General features: G+C 39.7%; 1 protein-coding gene across 1 annotated transcript; it reads left to right on the top strand.

Moving 5' to 3' along the window:
• Window positions 1-97: 97 nt before the first annotated feature.
• Window positions 98-16,861, top strand: LOC139464566 (polypeptide N-acetylgalactosaminyltransferase 11-like). Its single transcript, XM_071246087.1, has 12 exons — window positions 98-379; window positions 2,284-2,365; window positions 3,104-3,270; window positions 4,480-4,604; window positions 6,287-6,531; window positions 7,398-7,515; window positions 9,075-9,227; window positions 10,487-10,618; window positions 11,920-12,012; window positions 13,609-13,716; window positions 16,124-16,276; window positions 16,726-16,861. The coding sequence occupies exons 1-12, from the start codon at window positions 109-111 to the stop codon at window positions 16,855-16,857; spliced, it is 1,779 nt and encodes a 592-aa protein (XP_071102188.1). The 5' UTR covers window positions 98-108; the 3' UTR covers window positions 16,858-16,861.
• The last annotated feature ends 4,077 nt before the right edge of the window (window positions 16,862-20,938 follow it).

Here is a 20,938-nt window from a genome sequence, read left to right as displayed (position 1 = left end):
CTAATTTTTACATCGAATACGGCATGTGTGTGTAATATGATTTTCTGTTTCTATTCAGGTGAACTTGACGAGACTTATACCCCGTGTGAAACATTTCTGTAAATAAAGATGTTGTGGCGACTCTGCTATCAAGCTGGAATAGTTTGTATCGCGGCATACTTGACATTAAAACTGATCCAGACAGAACAGTTCGAAACCTTTTCAAATAAGGTTCTGATTCCGAAGTTAAGTGCAGTGTTGAATATATTTGAGACCACAAGGGATGAACACTTGGCAGACACACATCTAGTCAAAGCTGTCTGGACCAAAGAAGATGACACAGAACTATTTAAAGTTGGTATGGTGAGAAACAAGACGGATGAAATAACATTAGCTGAAGGTAAGTCCCCAAGTCATTTGTTCAATCTTATTAAAATCAAATCTTTGTTCTCGCTATTGCTTAACAAAGATCTGAGGACATCCCAGATCACGTCAGAACGACCTTTCATTTGACCAATCAAAGTTTGCTTGCCAGATCATAACCATGATAACAGTGACAGTTGGAATGAGTTTTCTAAACATGCAACCTCGAAAACGTTAACACAGGGTATTCCGATGACAGTTACGGCCCGTACGATTCCGTCGAAATTATCGCCTGTTTCTCGCTTCCGTGGGATAAACATTTGAATGGAAGAGGCATGGCCCAGTATGTGGGAAGCACTGCTATACAATCTCATCCATATACTAGTATTAGACATGTTTGTTTGTTCAGTTTTCAAAATTTTAATCAAGAAATGTGTGCACATATTTTTCAAGCGTAGTCTGAAATTGAAGTCGCCAGGTTGAAACGAGTGCCGTAAAGCTTGAAAAAGCTGCTTTCTCATTGGCTGATGTCGAATTCTTGTTAGTCATTTCAGTGGTCGGACAATGTTCATGGAAGGTCGTTCTGACGTGACCCGTAATGGGATGTCCTCAGGTCTTAGTTTAGCGACAGCAAGAACTTAGATCTGATTTAATGACATTGGACATTTGTTATATCTTGCGTTAACTATTAATATTAATAGTAATTGTGGTTTTGGTTTTCATTAACAAAGTGTGATTGAATCTTTGGAAATTTTGTTGATGTCATGGATTGAGAAGTTTATAGTTTTTGGCCAGAATAAATTGGTTATTGTGTTTTCATTCCTGCCTGCCTCATATAATTTTGTTGTCCTCAATTACCTTCTGACGAGGAAAATCTCTACGTGTGCTCCTCCTTCACTTGATGGAATAGTCGACCCAAACATTCATGCTTCATGTAGATCATAGCAGTTTAGGATTTTCATAGATGCCTTTAACAGTTTGTTAATAATATCTTACAAATATGCAATGCCTCCCACCTCACACCCTTCAAAATTTTGGATGAAAATCTATTAAGTTATCATTGTTTATTGTGGCCTCAGATCGAAATGTAAACAAAGTTGTTTGCCTGTTCACAACAAAAACTTTGCTGACTTAAATTATTTTATGAACCTATTTTTTACTAGATCTACAACAATCGTTGATCACAAAAACAGAATTTTGACAATCGATAAAATGAAAATTATCAACAAAACTGTTAAACTTTGAGTATGTTTAGAATAAGGCTGGGATGGGTATTTCGGGTACTCGGGTCGGGTGGATACTGAACTTCAGTGTATGCATGACCACATCGTTTTATACCTGTATCTAAATACATTCTGCCAGGGCTACTGTCAAACTATTCCCAATCAGACATTTTGTACTTATCTCTTGACACCAACAGTGGATACCCGGGTAGGGTCGGGTAATAGTGGTGGGGGTACCAAGGTAGTAAATTTGGACTCGTCCAGCCCTAGATTAGAACTATGTTGGGATATATATACATTATACACTGACATTGTGTAGTATATCCCTATCATTTTGTGTATAATGGCATCGAAGACAATTTTGTATTTGTCATTTGGGACCCCAAAAGTTCAACAAAACTGGAAATTTGACACCTTCGATTTGACATCTCAGAAGTCCAATAATGATAAAATTAGCTAGGACAGAATTATCACCTTTACATATATAAGAGTTCAACAGCAGTGGACCACTGTATATGGTTGGACTTATTGTTTTGAAGGTTTTTGTTTCAAAACACTGTGTTCGGAATGTTCAGTAAATTTTCAATAAAATTTGTTCAATAAATTGATCAAATGATCATTTATATGACAGATATGGATTCTAAGATTGTAAATAGCATCTCTATTCAGAATGAATCATATCACAAGAACTTCTCACTGTATTCATTGTTTTCAACAGGAATGGCTCGCCATGGTTTTAATGAGCTGCTCAGTGAGAGGCTTGGAGAGATCAGACCAATCAAAGACTCCAGGAATAAATTGTGAGTTCTATGCCAAGAAGGCGGCATTGTTGGGAATCAAACAAGAACTTGGTGTCGGAGTCTCTGTTGACCTCATGATCCAACAAACAGATCCAGGATTTGACAATAACGTGGGGCATACTGTATTCCAAAGTCTTGAAGAGAAATAAACTCAACTGATAGGTTGGCATGTTATTTGTCTGAAAAAAGGGGAACTGCCGGTGATGTACATCATTATTGTTTAGTTGTTTGTTTGTTTGTTTTCATGATGATAATTTGTATTTATACTGAAAATGAGGGTAGTGCTCGTTTCTGGAGTAGAACTCCAAAACCGTTTAATATTCTTTGATTAAACTTGCTATACAGATCAGTCTAGTTGTGAACTGTGCCCTTTTGATGATTTGGGCTTTTGAAAAATACTAAACAGCAGTATTTTTTTTCTTCATTGAACTGAAGGTATCCAATGGCAATGAACCAAAAGTGCTCTGCTCATTTCTGGAGCAGAAATCCAAAACTGTTTAATATTCTTTGATTAAACTTGCTATACAGATCAGTCTAGTGGGGAGTTGTGCCTTTTGATGATTTGGGATTTTTAAAAATACTGAACAGCAGTATTTTCTTTCTTCATTGAACTGAAGGTATCCAATGGCAATGAACCAAAAGTAGGGTACAAGTAGCAACACTCCATTTCCAAACTGCAGCAGACCGGGATGATATGTCATGTTGTGATGACGCTTGTATAATAATGTCTGCTGTCAGGTGTCGGGAACAGCAGTACCCCAAGGACCTCCCCGAGGCCAGCGTGGTGATGTGTTTCTACAACGAAGCCTGGTCAACCCTCATCAGATCCATACAGACTATACTGACACGGACCCCCGCAGTGTACCTGCATGAGATCGTACTGGTGGATGATGCAAGCACACTTGGTTGGTCAGAGTTCTGTATTTTTTTGGCTTGTTTGTTCCTTTGTTGTTTATGCCCCACTCAGCAATATTCCAACAATATGACTGTCGTCTGTAAATAGTCGAGTCTGGACCAGACAATCCACTGATTGGCATCATGAACATCGATCCTCACAATTGGACCACCTGATCCCATTAGTCGCCTCTACGACAAGCACAGTCGCCTTGTACGGCAAGCATGAGTTACTGAAGACCTATTCTCTACCTGGATTTTCACAGGTCTCTGTATTTTGTAATCTGATCGATGGTAAATGGATAAACATCTAATTAAATGAAGTGAGTGAGTTAGTTGGGTTTTATCAAATACTGTTGGAAAATCAGGCATATGTCCTATTGTTGACAAAGTTTACATAAGTGACAAGTCAAAACTAAAATTCAGAAATTAGGAACTGATTCCTGTGATCAGAAAATGTGTAATCGGAAAAGGGAAACCAGTCGCATCCAACTTCTTGTATATGCTACGACTCAGTAAAACATGTGGGTTAATTTTATTTAGGTTCAGAACAAAGAATGCATGCAGTATATTGTAGTACGTACCGCTATACATGGATGATTAATGCAATATGAAAGTCAGGTCAGAACCCATCACTACTATGTACATGGTCATCTTCCCGAGGCAAGAGAGTTAACTGACTATAAAAGTCCAGTTTCCACCCTTGCCGAACTAGGCTGGTATTATGGAGTTACATTTTGGCTGGACTAACAAGTCTATGCATAGTCCAATCAAAATCGCACACCGAAATCCGTTTCATAAACTGTTGTGCAGATTTCGGTCGATTGCAGGAATTGCAAACCATGTGCACTGCCAACTCGTCAGCAGATATTTTCCAAATCTTTTCAGGTTTTTAATCAAGGTGCTCACGTAATTTGATGCATTTGGCGATGTAAGACACGTTTTGTCACACTACAGATCTTGATTATCGATCAGATTGTCCTGACTCGGCGCCACTATTTCGTGTGAAGCAAACGCAAGTGGTACGAGAGATGGAATCTGATTGGTCCATAGGAGAGAATTAAAATTACATAACTGGTAATAGCCACTGGTGGCGCTACGATCGAGCCCAGTACTTCCAGCCTAGTTCGGCAAGGATGGAAACTGGACTTTTAAAGTCAGTTAACTCTCTTGCCTCGGGAAGATGGTACATGGTGTGAAGAATGATACGTCTGTTGCAGACCACCTCAAGGCTCGTCTGTCCAAGTACATACAGGGTCTGTCGAAGGTGAAACTTGTGCGCAGTACTGAGAGGCTGGGACTTATTCGAGCCAGAATACTTGGGGCAAGACAAGCCACTGGACAGGTTAGACAATTCAGTGGAAAAGTGAAACTTTAGAACATTTAAAATTTGTCAGAATTAGCGGAATAAAAAATAGAATTATTTGTAAGATGTTAAATGAACTTGAACATACAGAAGACCCATGAAACTAGAATAGATTCTGGCAATGTCTTGCATCAGTCAGTGTTTTTATGCTCTGTAGGGGACTGGCAGGCCCAGTCATCTATTCTCTGTTGTGTCCATCATGAATTGGTCATGCAATGATCTTTGGTTTGAATCCCAAATTCCCATATTTTGCTGACTCACGTTTATATAGATCAGCATACTCCTGAATATGGCATCTCACTCGCTCACTCGCTCACTCACTCACTCACTCACTCACTCACTCACTCACTCACTCACTCACTCACTCACTCACTCACTGGTCTTTTTGGTCCCGGCCATATGCTGTATATCATGTATATACGTTGCATATATGCTTATGATGAACTGATGGATACAACAAACTGGTCTTTTTGGTTCCGGCCATATGCTGTATATCATGTATATACGTTGCATATATGCTTATGATGAACTGATGGATACAACAAACTGGTCTTTTTGGTTCCGGCCATATGCTGTATATCATGTATATACATTGCATATATGCTTATAACGAACTGATGGATACAACAAACTGGTCTTTTTGGTTCCGGCCATATGCTGTATATACGTTGCATATATGCTTATAACGAACTGATGGATACAACAAACTGGTCTTTTTGGTTCCGGCCATATGCTGTATATACGTTGCATATATGCTTGTACGAACAAGGGTTATGATGAATTAAAATAAGCCGTCCCTTATAGTTTGTTACAACTGTAGTTTACAGTAATTTGAAAACAAAATTTCTTAACATAGTCAACAATAAACTTGACAACCAGTTGGACACAACTGAGAATCAGAGTTCATCACAGCAGTGTTCAACTGTATGTACGGAAGCTTGAAGGATGACTCTATGTGTTCGGAGATTAATATGCATTAGTGAGTGAGTTGGGTTTAACACTGCTTTGGACAGAATTCATGTTATACAACAGCATGTTGGATTAATCATGTTAATATAGGCGGAAAACCCTTAGTGATGCAGGTCTGAGATGTTTACCATATGGTAAAACCCTCGAGCACGGGTACTGTGCTAACAAACCTAGAAACATCATCAGGACGAACTGGGACACAACTCTTCACAGCAATTTACGGCTCCTTAGACAAGTCAACCTGTGCCTCCTTAACATGCAGTACCATATTTGATGTAATATTCCCTTAGGGCGCTCTCGAAATTAGAAATAAGGGGCTCTTATTAGAATATAATTTTGGTGAGAAAAAAAAAGAGTCGAGTCGAAAGATCATAAATTTTTGTGGTTTATGCTGACACCCTGAAATAATACAAAAGAAAAGTCTGTGTATTATACATGACAGTTATATTTTCCAGAATTTAATTGCCCATAATTAAGGGTGCATATAATACACGAGTGCGTATTATACACAAGTAAATAAGTATTGTGTACATTGATCAATCGGAAAGTGTGCTAATTGGGATTGTTGACTTGCCAATGTATTAACAAATATCACTGTGGGCGCTTATTAGAGCGGGGCGCTTATTATGTCGAATATGGTATCACATATCTGAGGAAATGCAGATTCAGTACACTGATGGTTCCTTTTTTAGGTCCTAGTGTTTCTTGACAGTCACATTGAGGTGAACAGGCAGTGGTTGGAGCCGCTTCTCTCCCGGATCAAGGCACAGCGGACTACGGTGGTGGTGCCGGTCGTGGACATGATCGACTCGGAGACCTTCATGTACCGATCGTCTCCCCTTGTCCGTGGAGGATTCACCTGGTCCCTGCTCCACAGATGGGACGGACTGCCCCCGAGGTACCAGAACAGTATTGATCAACTTATTGATCCCATTGAGTGAGTATTAGGTTGTGACAAAATGTCTCTGGCCAACATGTGGGTCATAAAAAACATGGGCACTGGGGTAGTCTATTGGATACAGTGTTTACTTGTCACGCCCAGGTTTGATTCCCACATGGGTACAATGTGTGAAGCCAATTTCTGGTGTCCCCGCTGTGATATTGCTGGAATATTTCTAACAGCTGCGTAAAACACTCACTCACACACTCATAAACCTGTGAAGATCCGGGGTAGAATAGGTCTTCAGCAACCCATGCTTGCCGTAAAAGGCGACCATAAAAGTGACAATTAAAAACAGATAATTTGAGGTTGTTCGTATGTATACATCCTACTGACCCTATTATTAACACACACGCGCGTTTTATGCCTTGTGATGATGTTTATTATTGAAACCAACACTGGGTAGAGAATAGGTCTTCAGCAACACATGCTTGCCGTAAGAGGCGACTATGCTTGTCGTAAGAGGCGACTAATGGGATCGGGTGGTTAGGCTCGCTGACTTGGTTGATGCATGGATCAATGCTTGTGATGACAATCACTGGATTGTCTGGTTCAGACTTGATTATTTACAGACCAGCGTCATATAGCTGGAATATTGCTGAGTGTGGTGTTAAAACAACAAACAAACAAACAATAAACACACCTATAAAGATCATGACCCACATGGGTACAATGTGTGAAGCCCATTTCTGGTGTCTCACACTTTGATATTGCTGGAATATTGCTAAAGGCAGCGTAAAACCATACTCACTCACTTGGTTCCGTTGGTTATAAATAGCGACAACGCTGCAAGGTGGCCAAGTGTATACAGGACCACAAAGTATTGATGAAGATAACCAAGTGTGATGTATGTTGCCTTCCAGAACGCCAACTATGCCGGGTGGATTGTTTGCAATGGACCGATCTTACTTTTATGAGCTGGGAGAGTATGATTCTCAGATGGATGTTTGGGGAGGCGAAAATATTGAAATATCTTTCCGGGTAAGAAACATAGATCATAGTGTCATCTTTGATTGAAGTTTGTGATGTATGTTTTATACATTTGTACAAAGTATTTAAATGTCTTCAACTTGTTAAAATGTTGTTGTATAAAGTCTTCGAAGTCTTCACAGCTTATAATTGTAATTTCTTGAAATTACAGTGTCCTGTTTTGCATCAACTTGAACAAGGTTCAAAAGTTTTAGATTCACACACGTTTAGCTCTGTCTTACCAGGAATAAAACTAGACCTGATAAGAGGCTGATATGCTACCGCAAGAGACAAGTGCCGCAAGATTCCTTAAAGTATGATGTCCATGCATAATGTCCCCAAGTCTGCAGCAAGTTCCACAATCTCATTAAAATCAGATCTAAGTTCTCGCTGCCTCTTAACAAAGATCTGAGGACATCCCATTACGGGTCACGTCAGAGGGACCTTGCGCAAACTTTGACTGACCAATGGAATGACCAATCAGAAGGCATCTTTCTCGTGCTTTACAGCACTTATTTCAAATCGGCGACAACGCTTCGAAACATATTTTGACAAATTCTTGATTACAAATTTGAAACCTGAACAAAAGAACATTCTGGAATCGCTAATAGATGGTCTAGATTGTATGGATTCAGTCGTTAAACCTATAGTTCAGAAGACCCTGTGTTGAAGTTTTCGAGGATGCATGATTAGAAATCACATTCCGACTGTCACTTTCATGATCTGGTAAACGACGCTCTGATTGGTCGGTTGAACGGTCGTTCTGACGTGACCCCTACTGGGATGTCCTCAGATCTTTGTTTAGCGATAGCGAGAACTAAGATTTGATTTTAATTAGATTGCAAGTTCCAATAAACAGTCCTAAATTGAAATTACCAATTTCCCAAATTTTAACTAATGTTATGGCTTCGTGATTTGTATTTCAATGACCAATTTGATAAAAATAAAGGCACTTAGTTTGGGATCCAGGATAAATACCTGACTGTATTGTATCTAGGTTGAAGGGGACATTGTGCAGGGATGTCTTACGTTAAGGAATGTTGCGGCACTAGTCTCTCTTTCACTTTTCGGGGGCACGGGTGGCCCAGTCGTCTAAGGCGCCGCGATTCACTATGCAGAGTTGCATCCATTGGGCACGCCAGAAACCTATGATTGTGGGTTCGAATCCTGGTTTGCCCTGATTATGTTTCTAGGTTTGTCAGCACCATACCCGTGCTCGTGGGTTTCACCGAAGTGGTAAACGTCTGAGACCTGCATCCCTTCGGGCTTTCCTCCCACATTAAGCTGACACGCCGCGATATAACTAATACTGTTAAAAGCGCGTTAAACCCAACTCACCCGCTCATTCACTTTTGACGTTTGTAGGAAAATAATATTGTGACCTTTACTTCAAGACAAGTGTTCAAAGAATACAGGTCGTTATTTTTATTTAAAAGGATTGAGTAGCTGTTAACTGTGTTAATGGGATAACAGGAGCTCAGGCATGAAGACTTAAAACTCGTGGTGGTTTTCCGACAGTGTATTTTCTTGTCTGATGACCTCACATGACCTCTGTATTACTGCACCTCCAGATCTGGCAATGTGGGGGTCGGATGGAAATAGTCCCCTGTTCTCGAGTGGGTCATGTATTCCGACACTTCCGACCGTATGGTTCGACCAATGGAGTCGATACAACTACACGAAACTCACTAAGGGTGGCCCTGGTCTGGATGGACAAGTATAAGGTAATCTGAATCAGGGCTGGTCTGTATGACAGTAGGGCCCTAAATAAGCATTCTGATCAATGATTGTGTTTTCTCTAGAAGAATATGACACTTTCGACTATCTGCTGTGTCCATGGATCTGTAGTTATTTTTGGACAATTTTACAAATTTATGAAATGACACCATAACAGTATATCCTTTTTTTATTCTTTTTCTTTGAAAATAATACAAATAAATTCTTAGTAAATTTTGCCAAGTATATTTTGGTAAAATTCCCTTTTTTCCCTAAAAAATCAGATTTTCATGTAATGTTACATGCTGCATGCTTGAGAGGGAATATCAGTACATGATATATCTGTCTTTCATTTCACATCAGTAATAGAGTAACATTGATGTATAATATTGATGTACAACTTTTAGTCAACCTTTTCTCTTAACGCTCTGCCATCTTCACCCAAATGGATGTTCCATCAAATGAATATTTGTGTTCTACATGGGTTTTCTATTGTTAAAATTGAATTTTCTGAATCAAAGTGGTAAGGAAATGGGACTGAATTTGTTTAGAAAACTGACTTCCTCATTAACCCACAAATCCTTCGTTTACATAGGCTGGTTAACGAGGCAAGGGAGTTAACTTACTGTTAAAGTACTGTTTCCACCCTTGCAGAACTAGGCTGAAATTTCTAGGCACGATCATAGCACCACCAGTGGCTATTACGAGTTATGTCCCTTCTATGTCCCTCCCATTGACTAATCAGATTCCACTTCTCATATCACTTGCATTTGCTCCAAACAAATGGCGCCCTGTCAAGACGATCATATCAATAATTAAGATCTATTTTGTAATAAAATGAGTCTTACTTCGCAAAGTGCATCAAATCATGCGAGCCCGTTGATAAAAAACATGAAAAGATTTGGAAAATATCTGTTGTCACAGAATTGGTGGTACACATGCTTTGCAAATCCTGCAATCGACAAAAATATGTACGGCAGTTTATGAACCGATGTCGATTTTGTTACACAACTTTGATTGGACTATGCATAGACTTGTGAGTCCAGCCAAAATATAACTCATAATTCCAGCCTTGTTCGCCAAGGGTGGATACTGGACTTTTATTGTCAAATTCCCTTGCCTCGGGAAGATGGGTCAAAGTTCACTACGGGTTCCCCTGATGGTACCTACTGTGTATGTGTCGTCAGATTTGTGGGGGGAAAGGTAGTGTGTCGGTGCAAATAATCTGATTTTACCATGGTTTTACTGTTACTTCTGTCTGTGACAGGAATATTTCTATGACCTGAAGCCCCTGGCCCGGGATATTGACCCAGGGGACATCACAGAGAGGGTGGAGCTCAGGGAGCGGCTCGGGTGTCGGAGCTTCAGGTGGTACCTGGACAACGTGTATCCAGAACAGGTGGGTAGATCTACCTGGATAGCAGGCACACAGAACAGGTGAGTAGATCTACCTTGATAACATGCACACAGAACAGGTGGGTAGATCTACCTGGATAACAGGCACTCAGAACAGGTGGGTAGATCTACCTGGATAACAGACTCACAGAACAGGTGGGTAGATCTACCTGGAGAACGGGTACACTGTACGTGTGGGTAGATCTACCTGGATAACAGACTCACAGAACAGGTGGGTAGATCTACCTGGAGAACGGGTACACAGAACAGGTGGGTAGATCTACCTGGATAACAGGCACACAGAACAGGTGGGTAGATCTACCTGGATAACAGGCACTCAGAACAGGTGGGTAGATCTACCTGGATAACAGACTCACAGAACAGGTGGGTAGATCTACCTGGAGAACGGGTACACTGTACGTGTGGGTAGATCTACCTGGATAACAGACTCACAGAACAGGTGGGTAGATCTACCTGGAGAACGGGTACACAGAACAGGTGGGTAGATCTACCTGGATAACAGGTACACAGAACAGGTGGGGAGATCTACCTGGATAACAGGCACACAGAAAGGTGGGTAGATCTACCTGGATAACAGGTAACAGCTGTGTAAATGTACATGAATAACATCCATCCAATAGATACAAAAGAACAGGTTTATTTGTTTGTTGTTTAATGCCATAATTTGTAAATGAAGTACATATACCGTATTCGACGTAATAAGTGCCCTACTCTAATAAGCACACATATTGGCTAGTGAACAATCCCAATTAGCACCCCTTCTGATTGATCAATGTACACAAGACTTATTTATTCGCATATAATACGCACTCGTGTGTTATATGCACCCTTAATTATGGGCAATTAAATTCTGGAAAAATATATCTGTCGTACATAAACATTTCAGCATAAACCACGAAATTTATCTTTCAACTCTGTTTTTTTTCCACCAAAATAATATTCTAATAAGAGATCCCACTTAGTTGATTGCATGTCATCAGTGTACCGTGACAACGTGGAATGTCTGGTCGTTTGTTTATTTAATGGTCCCGATAATTTACTGACTGCCATCATATAGCAGAAATACTGCTGAGTACGGCATTAAACAACAAACAAAACAAACAAAGAATACCTCTAAAAGTAAGAATATTAAAACATCAATTCCCAAGTTTGGACAAAAAATGTATGTTTTTCATAATTCTCCCCCAAAAGGCATTTAATTAGAGATCTGAGATAAACCATAAGGACTCGGGGGACCCTACAGTTCCCCTTGACTGTTGTACAAGTTCTGTGCTCTGCTTGTAGGTGGTTCCTGGACAAGCAGCCAAATATCCAGGTATGCTTGGAACTCCCGTCGACATGAGCGCTGCCAAACCTCGAGAGCTGCAGAGAGGCCAGGTGAGTACAGGTAGTTGGTTTACATAAGGCCAGAATCAAGTAAATACAGTCGTGCCTCGTTTATACAGACACTTGCGTCATTTCACAATTCGTCCGTATAAACGAATTTCCGTATAACTGAAACCAGCTTCTTACTGGAAGAGTTACTTCCCTTCAATTATGCAACTCATGACAGATGACAGAACAAACAGATACATCCACTCAATCTTTATTCATACACGTTTCAAAAAATCTGTCATGGAAGTTTGAACTTTACCACATTTTGAGGTTTGAATTTTAAACAATAATGTGTCACTTGGTTAATTGTCTTCTCACGAATCAAAGGATTACCACCAGCGGAAGGATTACCACCAGCGGAAGTGTATTGTCCGGATAAGTGAGACAATTTTGTGTGCATTTCAGTGTTTTGTGTATGAAAATGACAGTCCGGTTCCGTATACATGTATACGGGTAAATTTATATAGTAATTATTTCGTTTTGAATGAAAATTGTCCGGGAACCGAGATTTCCGGATATCTGAAGTCCGTATAAGGGGGCACGACTGTAGTAGATTTTCATCCAAGCCTGCCTCACTAAAAAAACACAGCCTCTCCAAGTATCTTCAGAAAATTAAATCGCAGTTTTGTGTCCTTCTTTCTTTACTCGATGAAAAATTCCAGATATTATGATACAGACATCCATCAACACTTCATGTACACAGATGCCTTGAACAGTTCATTTAAAAAATGTTTTTTGGAAATATATGATGAAAATCTAATAATTCATATTATGGCTTTAACCTAGAGAGGTACTTGGTGTTATTCTTTGACGTTGGATACAACCGGTGTTATGTTGTTAAAAGTTATTGTTATTCCTAGTCAGTCACTCCACATGGCTTCAGTTTAGTTTTACTTCAGAGCAAAATAATTAGTGGTGATCCAATCACTTGACTTTGCTTGTCGTAGGAGGCGACTAACGGGATCGGAGGGTCAGGCTCGGTGACTTGGTTGATGCATGTAATCGTATCCAATTTGTGTGGATCGATGCTCATGATGTCAATCACTGGATTGTCTGGTCCAGACGCGATTATTTACAGACTGCTGTCATATAGTTGGAATATTGCTGAGTGCGGCGTTAAACAACAAGCAAATAAAAACTTGAAACAGTCGAAGATGGAGCAGCAGACCCAAGCAACCAAGTTGTCAAACTCATTTTTCCATTATTACCCTCTCTCAACCCAGAGATAGTTTTGTTTCCTGAGAGCTTTATTCACTACTTACTACTGGGAGAAAAAAGTGACGCCCTTGTCTATCCTAAAAAATAAAGTACTGAAGTAGGTATTTGTGTTTGTTTTCGTTATGTTTGATCTAGTTTTACTGAACTTAACTTTGAAAAAAGCAAAATGACTAACTGATTTAATTTGATTATCAATCAATAGGCATGATTCAGCCATCCCACTGTAGTATTTTACAACCAACTCCGAAACTAAAATAATGCAAATTTGACATCCGAGTAACACAATATGTCTCCCTACATGTAAATTATTGTCTCTACTGAATAAATGCTTCAAATGTCAGTTGTCTGTTTGACCTTACTGTGACCATGACCCCTGTTCAGTTGAAGCACCTGATCTCTGACCTCTGTGTGACCCCTGCACAGGAAGGAGGGAAGAAGAGATTCCTTACACTGCAGAAATGTCACCCTCGGCCTGAACAAGCTCAGCAGGTTTGTAGACGTTGTTAACTCAGTGCACAGAATTAAACATACCAATCTCATTAAAATCAGACCTTAGTTCTTGCTACCGCTAAACAAACAAAGTGACAGTTGGAATGTGATTTCTAATCATACAACCTCGAAAACTTTAACATGGGGTATTCCAAACGATAGTTACAGGTTTAACGAGAACTATTATTGGTGATAGCGAGAACTAAGATTTGATTTGAATGAGCTTGATTTTAGTCCTTCTACTCTGCCCCGAAAGATCATCTACAAAGTCTCAGCCATTATCCCACGATGATTCTGGGTTGCAGTGGCAGTCTATGCTTACCGTACGAGATGACTTGATGGAGTGGTGGTCAGCCACTGTAACAGAGTCATGTCATCACACCCCGACAGTATGGTGTGAGTGAGTGAGTGAGTGACTGAGTATGGTTTTACGTAGATTTTAACATTATTTCAGTAATATTCGACGGGAGACACCAGAAATGGTTTTCTCATTTGGGAAATCTAACCCGGATCTTCATCATGACGAGCAAACACTTTAACCACTAGGCTAACCGACCGCCCTAATAGCATTGAACATCAATCACCTGAATGTCTGGTTCAGATTTGATTATTTATAGGCCAACATCATGTGACTGGAACATTGGAGGGTGGTGGTGAGGGGAAACGGGGATTAAGGAGAGGGTCACCCAAACATATGTCTGTCTCCAGGAGAGGGTCACCCAAACATATGTCCGTCTCCAGGGGAGGTCACCCAAACATATGTCCGTCTCCATGGGAGGGTCACCCAAACATATGTCCGTCTCCAGGGGAGGGTCACCCAAACATATGTCCGTCTCCAGGGGAGGGTCACCCAAACATATGTCCCTCTCCAGGGGAGGGTCACCCAAACATATGTCCGTCTCCAGGGGAGGGTCACCCAAACATATGTCCGTCTCCAGGGGAGGGTCACCCAAACATATGTCCGTCTCCAGGGGAGGTCACCCAAACATATGTCCGTCTCCAGGGGAGGGTCACCCAAACATATGTCCGTCTCCAGGGGAGGGTCACCCAAACATATGTCCGTCTCCAGGGGAGGTCACCCAAACATATGTCCGTCTCCAGGGGAGGGTCACCCAAACATATGTCAGTCTCCAGGGGAGGGTCACCCAAACATATGTCCGTCTCCAGGGGAGGTCACCCAAACATATGTCCGTCTCCAGGGGAGGTCACCCAAACATATGTCCGTCTCCAGGGGAGGTCACCCAAACATATGTCCGTCTCCAGGGGAGGTCACCCAAACATATGTCCGTCTCCAGAGGAGGGTGACCCAAACATATGTCCATCTTCAGGGGAGGTCACCCAAACATATGTCCATCTTCAGGGGAGGTCACCCAAATATATGTCCGTCTCCAGGGGAGGGTCACCCAAACATATGTCCGTCTCCAGGGGTGGATCAAACAAAATAATGTACATGAAAAATTGTACAGGGACATTGGGAGGGTTATCCAATAATATGACAAGCTCACGATAGGAGGGTTCATGTTTTGAAAAATGTGTGATTGCTGAGAGTGAGACGTTTCGTTATATGTCTGAAATGAACTATCCCAAAATGGTTTAAATACAGAGTTCTTCAGTGTTGCCAGTCACTGGTCCTGTCAAGGTTTCACCAGTCAAAATTTAAAAATGCTTATTGCTGAATAAAAAACAAGAAAAAGGCTCATTGAGACATTGCTCTTGTCATTACTGGCAACACTGGCAAAACTTCTCAGTTGTTATAATCATGCATACTTCAACTATATTATGTTGGTTCCAGGTCTTGAATTCCTTGTCCAACATATATTTTACCTTTGGTCACAAACTTATAATTACCAGTAAATGAAAAGCTGGCATCTTTGATTATCCAGTGTGTTCTGTCCTTTCTATACTGCTGGGCAAAAAAAGTGTACAACCATGTTTGATGGTGACTTAAAATGAAATAAACCAGAAATGTTTATTTGATGGTGATGTATTTGATAAGGGTATTATAGTTGTGTTTTGGACCTGCAGTGTTTCGGCGACTGCTTTCAGCCTAATAATGTTTTAATAATGTTTCATACTTTTTTAGTCACATCCAATTTTCAAGAATATACTTTCTTTTGCCGACAGTTTATTATGATTACCCTGTACAATTCATAACTTAAGCTTCACTTTGAGTCCTGATTTGAAATAGGTGATGCTAAAAATAGACATCTAATCCCATTACACTCATTTGTGAGAAACATTCTGTCAGAAAAATGATATCGAAAGTGACATCATTTCCTTAACGAAACTATGGCGGCAAATGTGTCTTCATCAGCTGATGAACGTCAACAAATACAACTTCAATCCTTATATGGAGATATGCTAACCCGGATAATTAAGTATGAGGAACTTTATATTTTCTTTAAAGATCTGGCAAGAAATGGCTGATTACCAGCTTCTGGTCATGTCTACACGCCTTTGCCTGGAGAGCTCCCAGAAAAGGGGAGATAACCTTGCTCAACCGATGGCTATGAAGTGTCACAAATCTGGGGCAGCACAGGTGTGGATCTGGTTGAATGAGGTTTGTAGTCACTATCTTGGCACAATGCTAGTTGAATATCAATGCTGACACCCACTAATGTTAATTGGCTGTTCGACAAATGAGCCATTTTCACTAATTTTAGCCATACTTGTGTACCTGATGATGTCAGAAGTCTAAAATTTGCTAGTGTAAGAAAGAAATCTAGTCAGAAATTTGATTTTCCAAAATATTAAAATTTGACATTTTCTGTTGGTAGAAAAGGGTTTTTATCCTACTTTCAATTTTGTACTAATCTACATCAATGCTAGACAAAGCCTAGAAAAATAACATACACTTGGAAAACTATGTTATGATTGACTGAGATATATCAGAACTTTGTCTTGAAGAATCATAAATATACACTTCTGTCATGACATTTTGAGAATTTTGCTTTATGTTCGAATTAATAATTACCTCAGTTGATCTGACAGGAGTGTTGTGTATTTCAGGGGGAGGTAACTCAGCTGTACAACCCAGCCAGTGGCAAGTGCCTGTCGGGAGTGGGGCAGTCAGGCTCGAACCTCCAGCTCAATATCTGTAACAATGTATCGGAACAACACTTTATTCTTGACAGCTCATGATTGTTTAAGATTCTTCAATCTTCTTATCATATACCTACATCTGTCGCATCTGTGCTCATCACTCTTGAAAACAACAAGAAGGAGATCGCCATTATGGGTTTCAGATTTGCATAAATGTATAAACAGAATACAATCAATTGATCCTGCTTCTCAATCAGAAGTAGTCACAGATTCTGGAAACAGTTACGAGCTACAAAGAATTACACATTATCTGTCCCGATGTTATATAAATGCACTCATAATATTAAGAAATAAGACGTGTCTGGGCATTATCTGTGGTCTATTAGGTGACGATTAGGCCTAATAGATATCAAGGATATTTTTTTTCTATTCTGCTATTGCCTGTATTGTTTTATGATTGATTTTATAAATTTAAATTTTTAAGTTATTCAAATGCATTTCGTATTGAGAAGCAGGATCAATTTATTGTATTGTGATTATAGATTATCTGTGGTCTATTAGGTGACGATTAGGCCCCGAATCAAGAATATCATTTTTCAATTCTGCTATTGCCTGTATTGTTTTATGATTGATTTTATAAATTTAAATTTTTAAGTTATTCAAATGCATTAATGCCGACCCCACTGTAGCTTGGACACAGTGACCTGTGTGCCGTTGAGATAACTCGGCAGTTGCACATACTGCTATCAATGGAGGGGGTTTACGTGACAATGTACAGTACTATTTGTTGTCCATTGGTGGGGAGCAGCGCCTTTGATCCCGCCTCCTGCCATGATAGAATACTAAATATTACCCTCAAATCTGAAGGGCGGTCAGGTAGCTGGTGGTTAAAGTGTTCGCTCGTCACACCGAAGACCCAGGTTCAATTCTCGACTTGGGTACAATGTGTGAAGCCCATTTCTGGTGTCCCTCACTGTGATATTGCTGGAATATTGCTAAAAGCAGCGTAAAAAAGAGTACTCACTCACTCAAATCTGAAAACAAATAAGCTTTGATTCCTAATTCTCTTTACTTCTGAACATGTTTAAGCGTTACTCTTAATCAATGGGCATTAGTGTGATCGGTTTACTAGTGGTATGCATGTCTGTCTGTTATTACTGCCATTAATACCAGCTGAGTACTAGAAGCAAAGCCACGTGGGTCCCACTGCAGAAGCCAGCTTTGGGTCATGACTATTGTAGGTGTAGGTGAGGTGACATGGGGTTTAACGTCGCGTCCAAGATTAATGCACTTTTATATAAGGGATGTGCATGTACGTGTGTGTGTGTGTGTGGCTGCTTGTACTAGTCCGGACTGATAGTGCTAGCACACTGAGATACCATGCCGCAGTTTCACATGAATACCCCACTCTGACACAGTATACAGACTCCAAGCCAACCAGTCATTGTTTTAGCTCCTTAATGGCGAGCACCAGACAGAGTAACAACAAGTACCATCTTTTAACGTCTGTTTGGTATGGGATCGAACCCCGGATCTTCCGCTCTCAGGGCGGACGCTCTACCACTAGACCACGGAGGCGGTCTGACTACTGTAAGTCAGTGTTAAAGAATGGAACAGTCATTGTCCAAAGATGCCGTTGTACCTAAACGTGATCCAGTACACTTTGTTTGTTGTCATAAAAGATGCTTTAAATGCAATCTCATTAAAATCATATCTTAGTTCTTGCTACTGCTAAACTAAGATCTGAGGACATCCCATTACGGGTCATGTCAGACTGACCTTGCGCGAACTTTGACCAACGTTGAAAAACATTCTGGAATGGCTCATAGATGGTCTAGATTGTAAAGATTCAGTCGTTTAACCCGTAACTATTGTTCAGAAGTTTTCAAGGTTGCATGATTAGAAATCACATTCTGACTGTCACTTTCATAATCTCGTAAGAGACGCTCTGATTGGTCGGATGAAAGGTCGGTCAAAGTTCGCGCAAGGTCGGTCTGACGTGACCCTTTATGGGATGTCCTCAGATCTTTGTTTAGCAGTAGCGAAAACTAAGGTCTGATTTTAATGAGATTGCTTTAAATGGGGACTGGGCTGGTGATGATTTATTTATAATAATATAATGGTGGTTATAATAAAACAAATTGCTGTTTGTTCTGTTTTGTTTTTGGGTGGTGGCGTGGGGAACAAGAAAGGTTTCTTGACAACACTAGTCATTGACGTCTTTCGGGGTTGAAGAGGCCTGGATTTGTTTTTGTTTGTGTCTTCCATGAACCCTAGAAGTCATGTATTGTATGTTTTTGTCATGAACCCTATAAGTCATGTATTGTATGTTTTTGTCATGACCCCTAGAAGTCATGTGTTGTATGTTTTTGTCATGAACCCTAGAAGTCATGTATTGTATGTTTTTGTCATGAACCCTATAAGTCATGTATTGTATGTTTTTGTCATGAACCCTAAAGTCATGTATTGTATGTTTTTGTCATGAACCCTAGAAGTCATGTATTGTATGTTTTTGTCATGAACCCTAGAAGTCATGTATTGTATGTTTTTGTCATGAACCCTAGAAGTCATGTCTTGTATGTTTTTTGTCATGACCCCTAGAAGTCATGTATTGTATGTCTTTGTCATGAACCCTATAAGTCATGTATTGTATGTTTTTGTCATGACCCCTATAAGTCATGTATTGTATGTTTTTGTCATGAACCCTATAAGTCATGTATTGTATGTTTTTGTCATGACCCCTATAAGTCATGTATTGTATGTTTTTGTCATGAACCCTATAAGTCATGTATTGTATGTTTTTGTCATGACCCCTATAAGTCATGTATTGTATGTTTTTGTCATGAACCCTATAAGTCATGTATTGTATGTTTTTGTCATGAACCCTATAAGTCATGTATTGTATGTTTTTGTCATGAACCCTATAAGTCATGTATTGTATGTTTTTGTCATGAACCCTAAAGTCATGTATTGTATGTTTTTGTCATGACCCCTATAAGTCATGTATTGTTTGTTTTTGTCATGAACCCTAAAGTCATGTATTGTATGTTTTTGTCATGAACCCTATATGTCATGTATTGTATGTTTTTGTCATGAACCCTACAAGTCATGTATTGTATGTTTTTGTCATGAACCCTACAAGTCATGTATTGTATGTTTTTGTCATGAACCCTACAAGTCATGTATTGTATGTTTTTGTCATGAACCCTACAAGTCATGTATTGTATGTTTTTGTCATGAACCCTACAAGTCACGTATTGTATGTTTTTGTCATGAACCCTAGAAGTCATGTATTGTATGTTTTTGTCATGAACCCTAGAAGTCATGTATTGTATGTTTTTGTCATGAACCCTAGAAGTCATGTATTGTATGTTTTTGTCATGAACCCTAGAAGTCATGTATTGTATGTTTTTGTCATGAACCCTATAAGTCATGTATTGTATGTTTTTGTCATGAACCCTAAAGTCATGTATTGTATGTTTTTGTCATGACCCCTATAAGTCATGTATTGTTTGTTTTTGTCATGAACCCTAAAGTCATGTATTGTATGTTTTTGTCATGTACCCTATAAGTCATGTATTGTATGTTTTTGTCATGAACCCTATATGTCATGTATTGTATGTTTTTGTCATGAACCCTACAAGTCATGTATTGTATGTTTTTGTCATGAACCCTACAAGTCATGTATTGTATGTTTTTGTCATGACCCCTATAAGTCATGTATTGTATGTTTTTGTCATGAACCCTATATGTCATGTATTGTATGTTTTTGTCATGACCCCTACAAGTCATGTATTGTATGTTTTTGTCATGAACCCTACAAGTCATGTATTGTATGTTTTTGTCATGAACCCTACAAGTCACGTATGGTATGTTTTTGTCATGAACCCTACAAGTCACGTATTGTATGTTTTTGTCATGAACCCTACAAGTCATGTATTGTATGTTTTTGTCATGAACCCTACAAGTCACGTATTGTATGTTTTTGTCATGAACCCTACAAGTCATGTATTGTATGTTTTTGTCATGAACCCTAGAAGTCATGTATTGTATGTTTTTGTCATGAACCCTACAAGTCATGTATTGTATGTTTTTGTCATGAACCCTAAAGTCATGTATTGTATGTTTTTGTCATGACCCCTATAAGTCATGTATTGTTTGTTTTTGTCATGAACCCTAA

Source organism: Haliotis cracherodii, unplaced genomic scaffold (assembly GCF_022045235.1).
Source record: "Haliotis cracherodii isolate W230 unplaced genomic scaffold, xgHalCrac1.p SCAF_17, whole genome shotgun sequence".
In the NCBI taxonomy this organism is placed as follows: domain Eukaryota; kingdom Metazoa; phylum Mollusca; class Gastropoda; order Lepetellida; family Haliotidae; genus Haliotis; species Haliotis cracherodii.
This window is presented reverse-complemented; position numbering and strand designations above follow the sequence as displayed.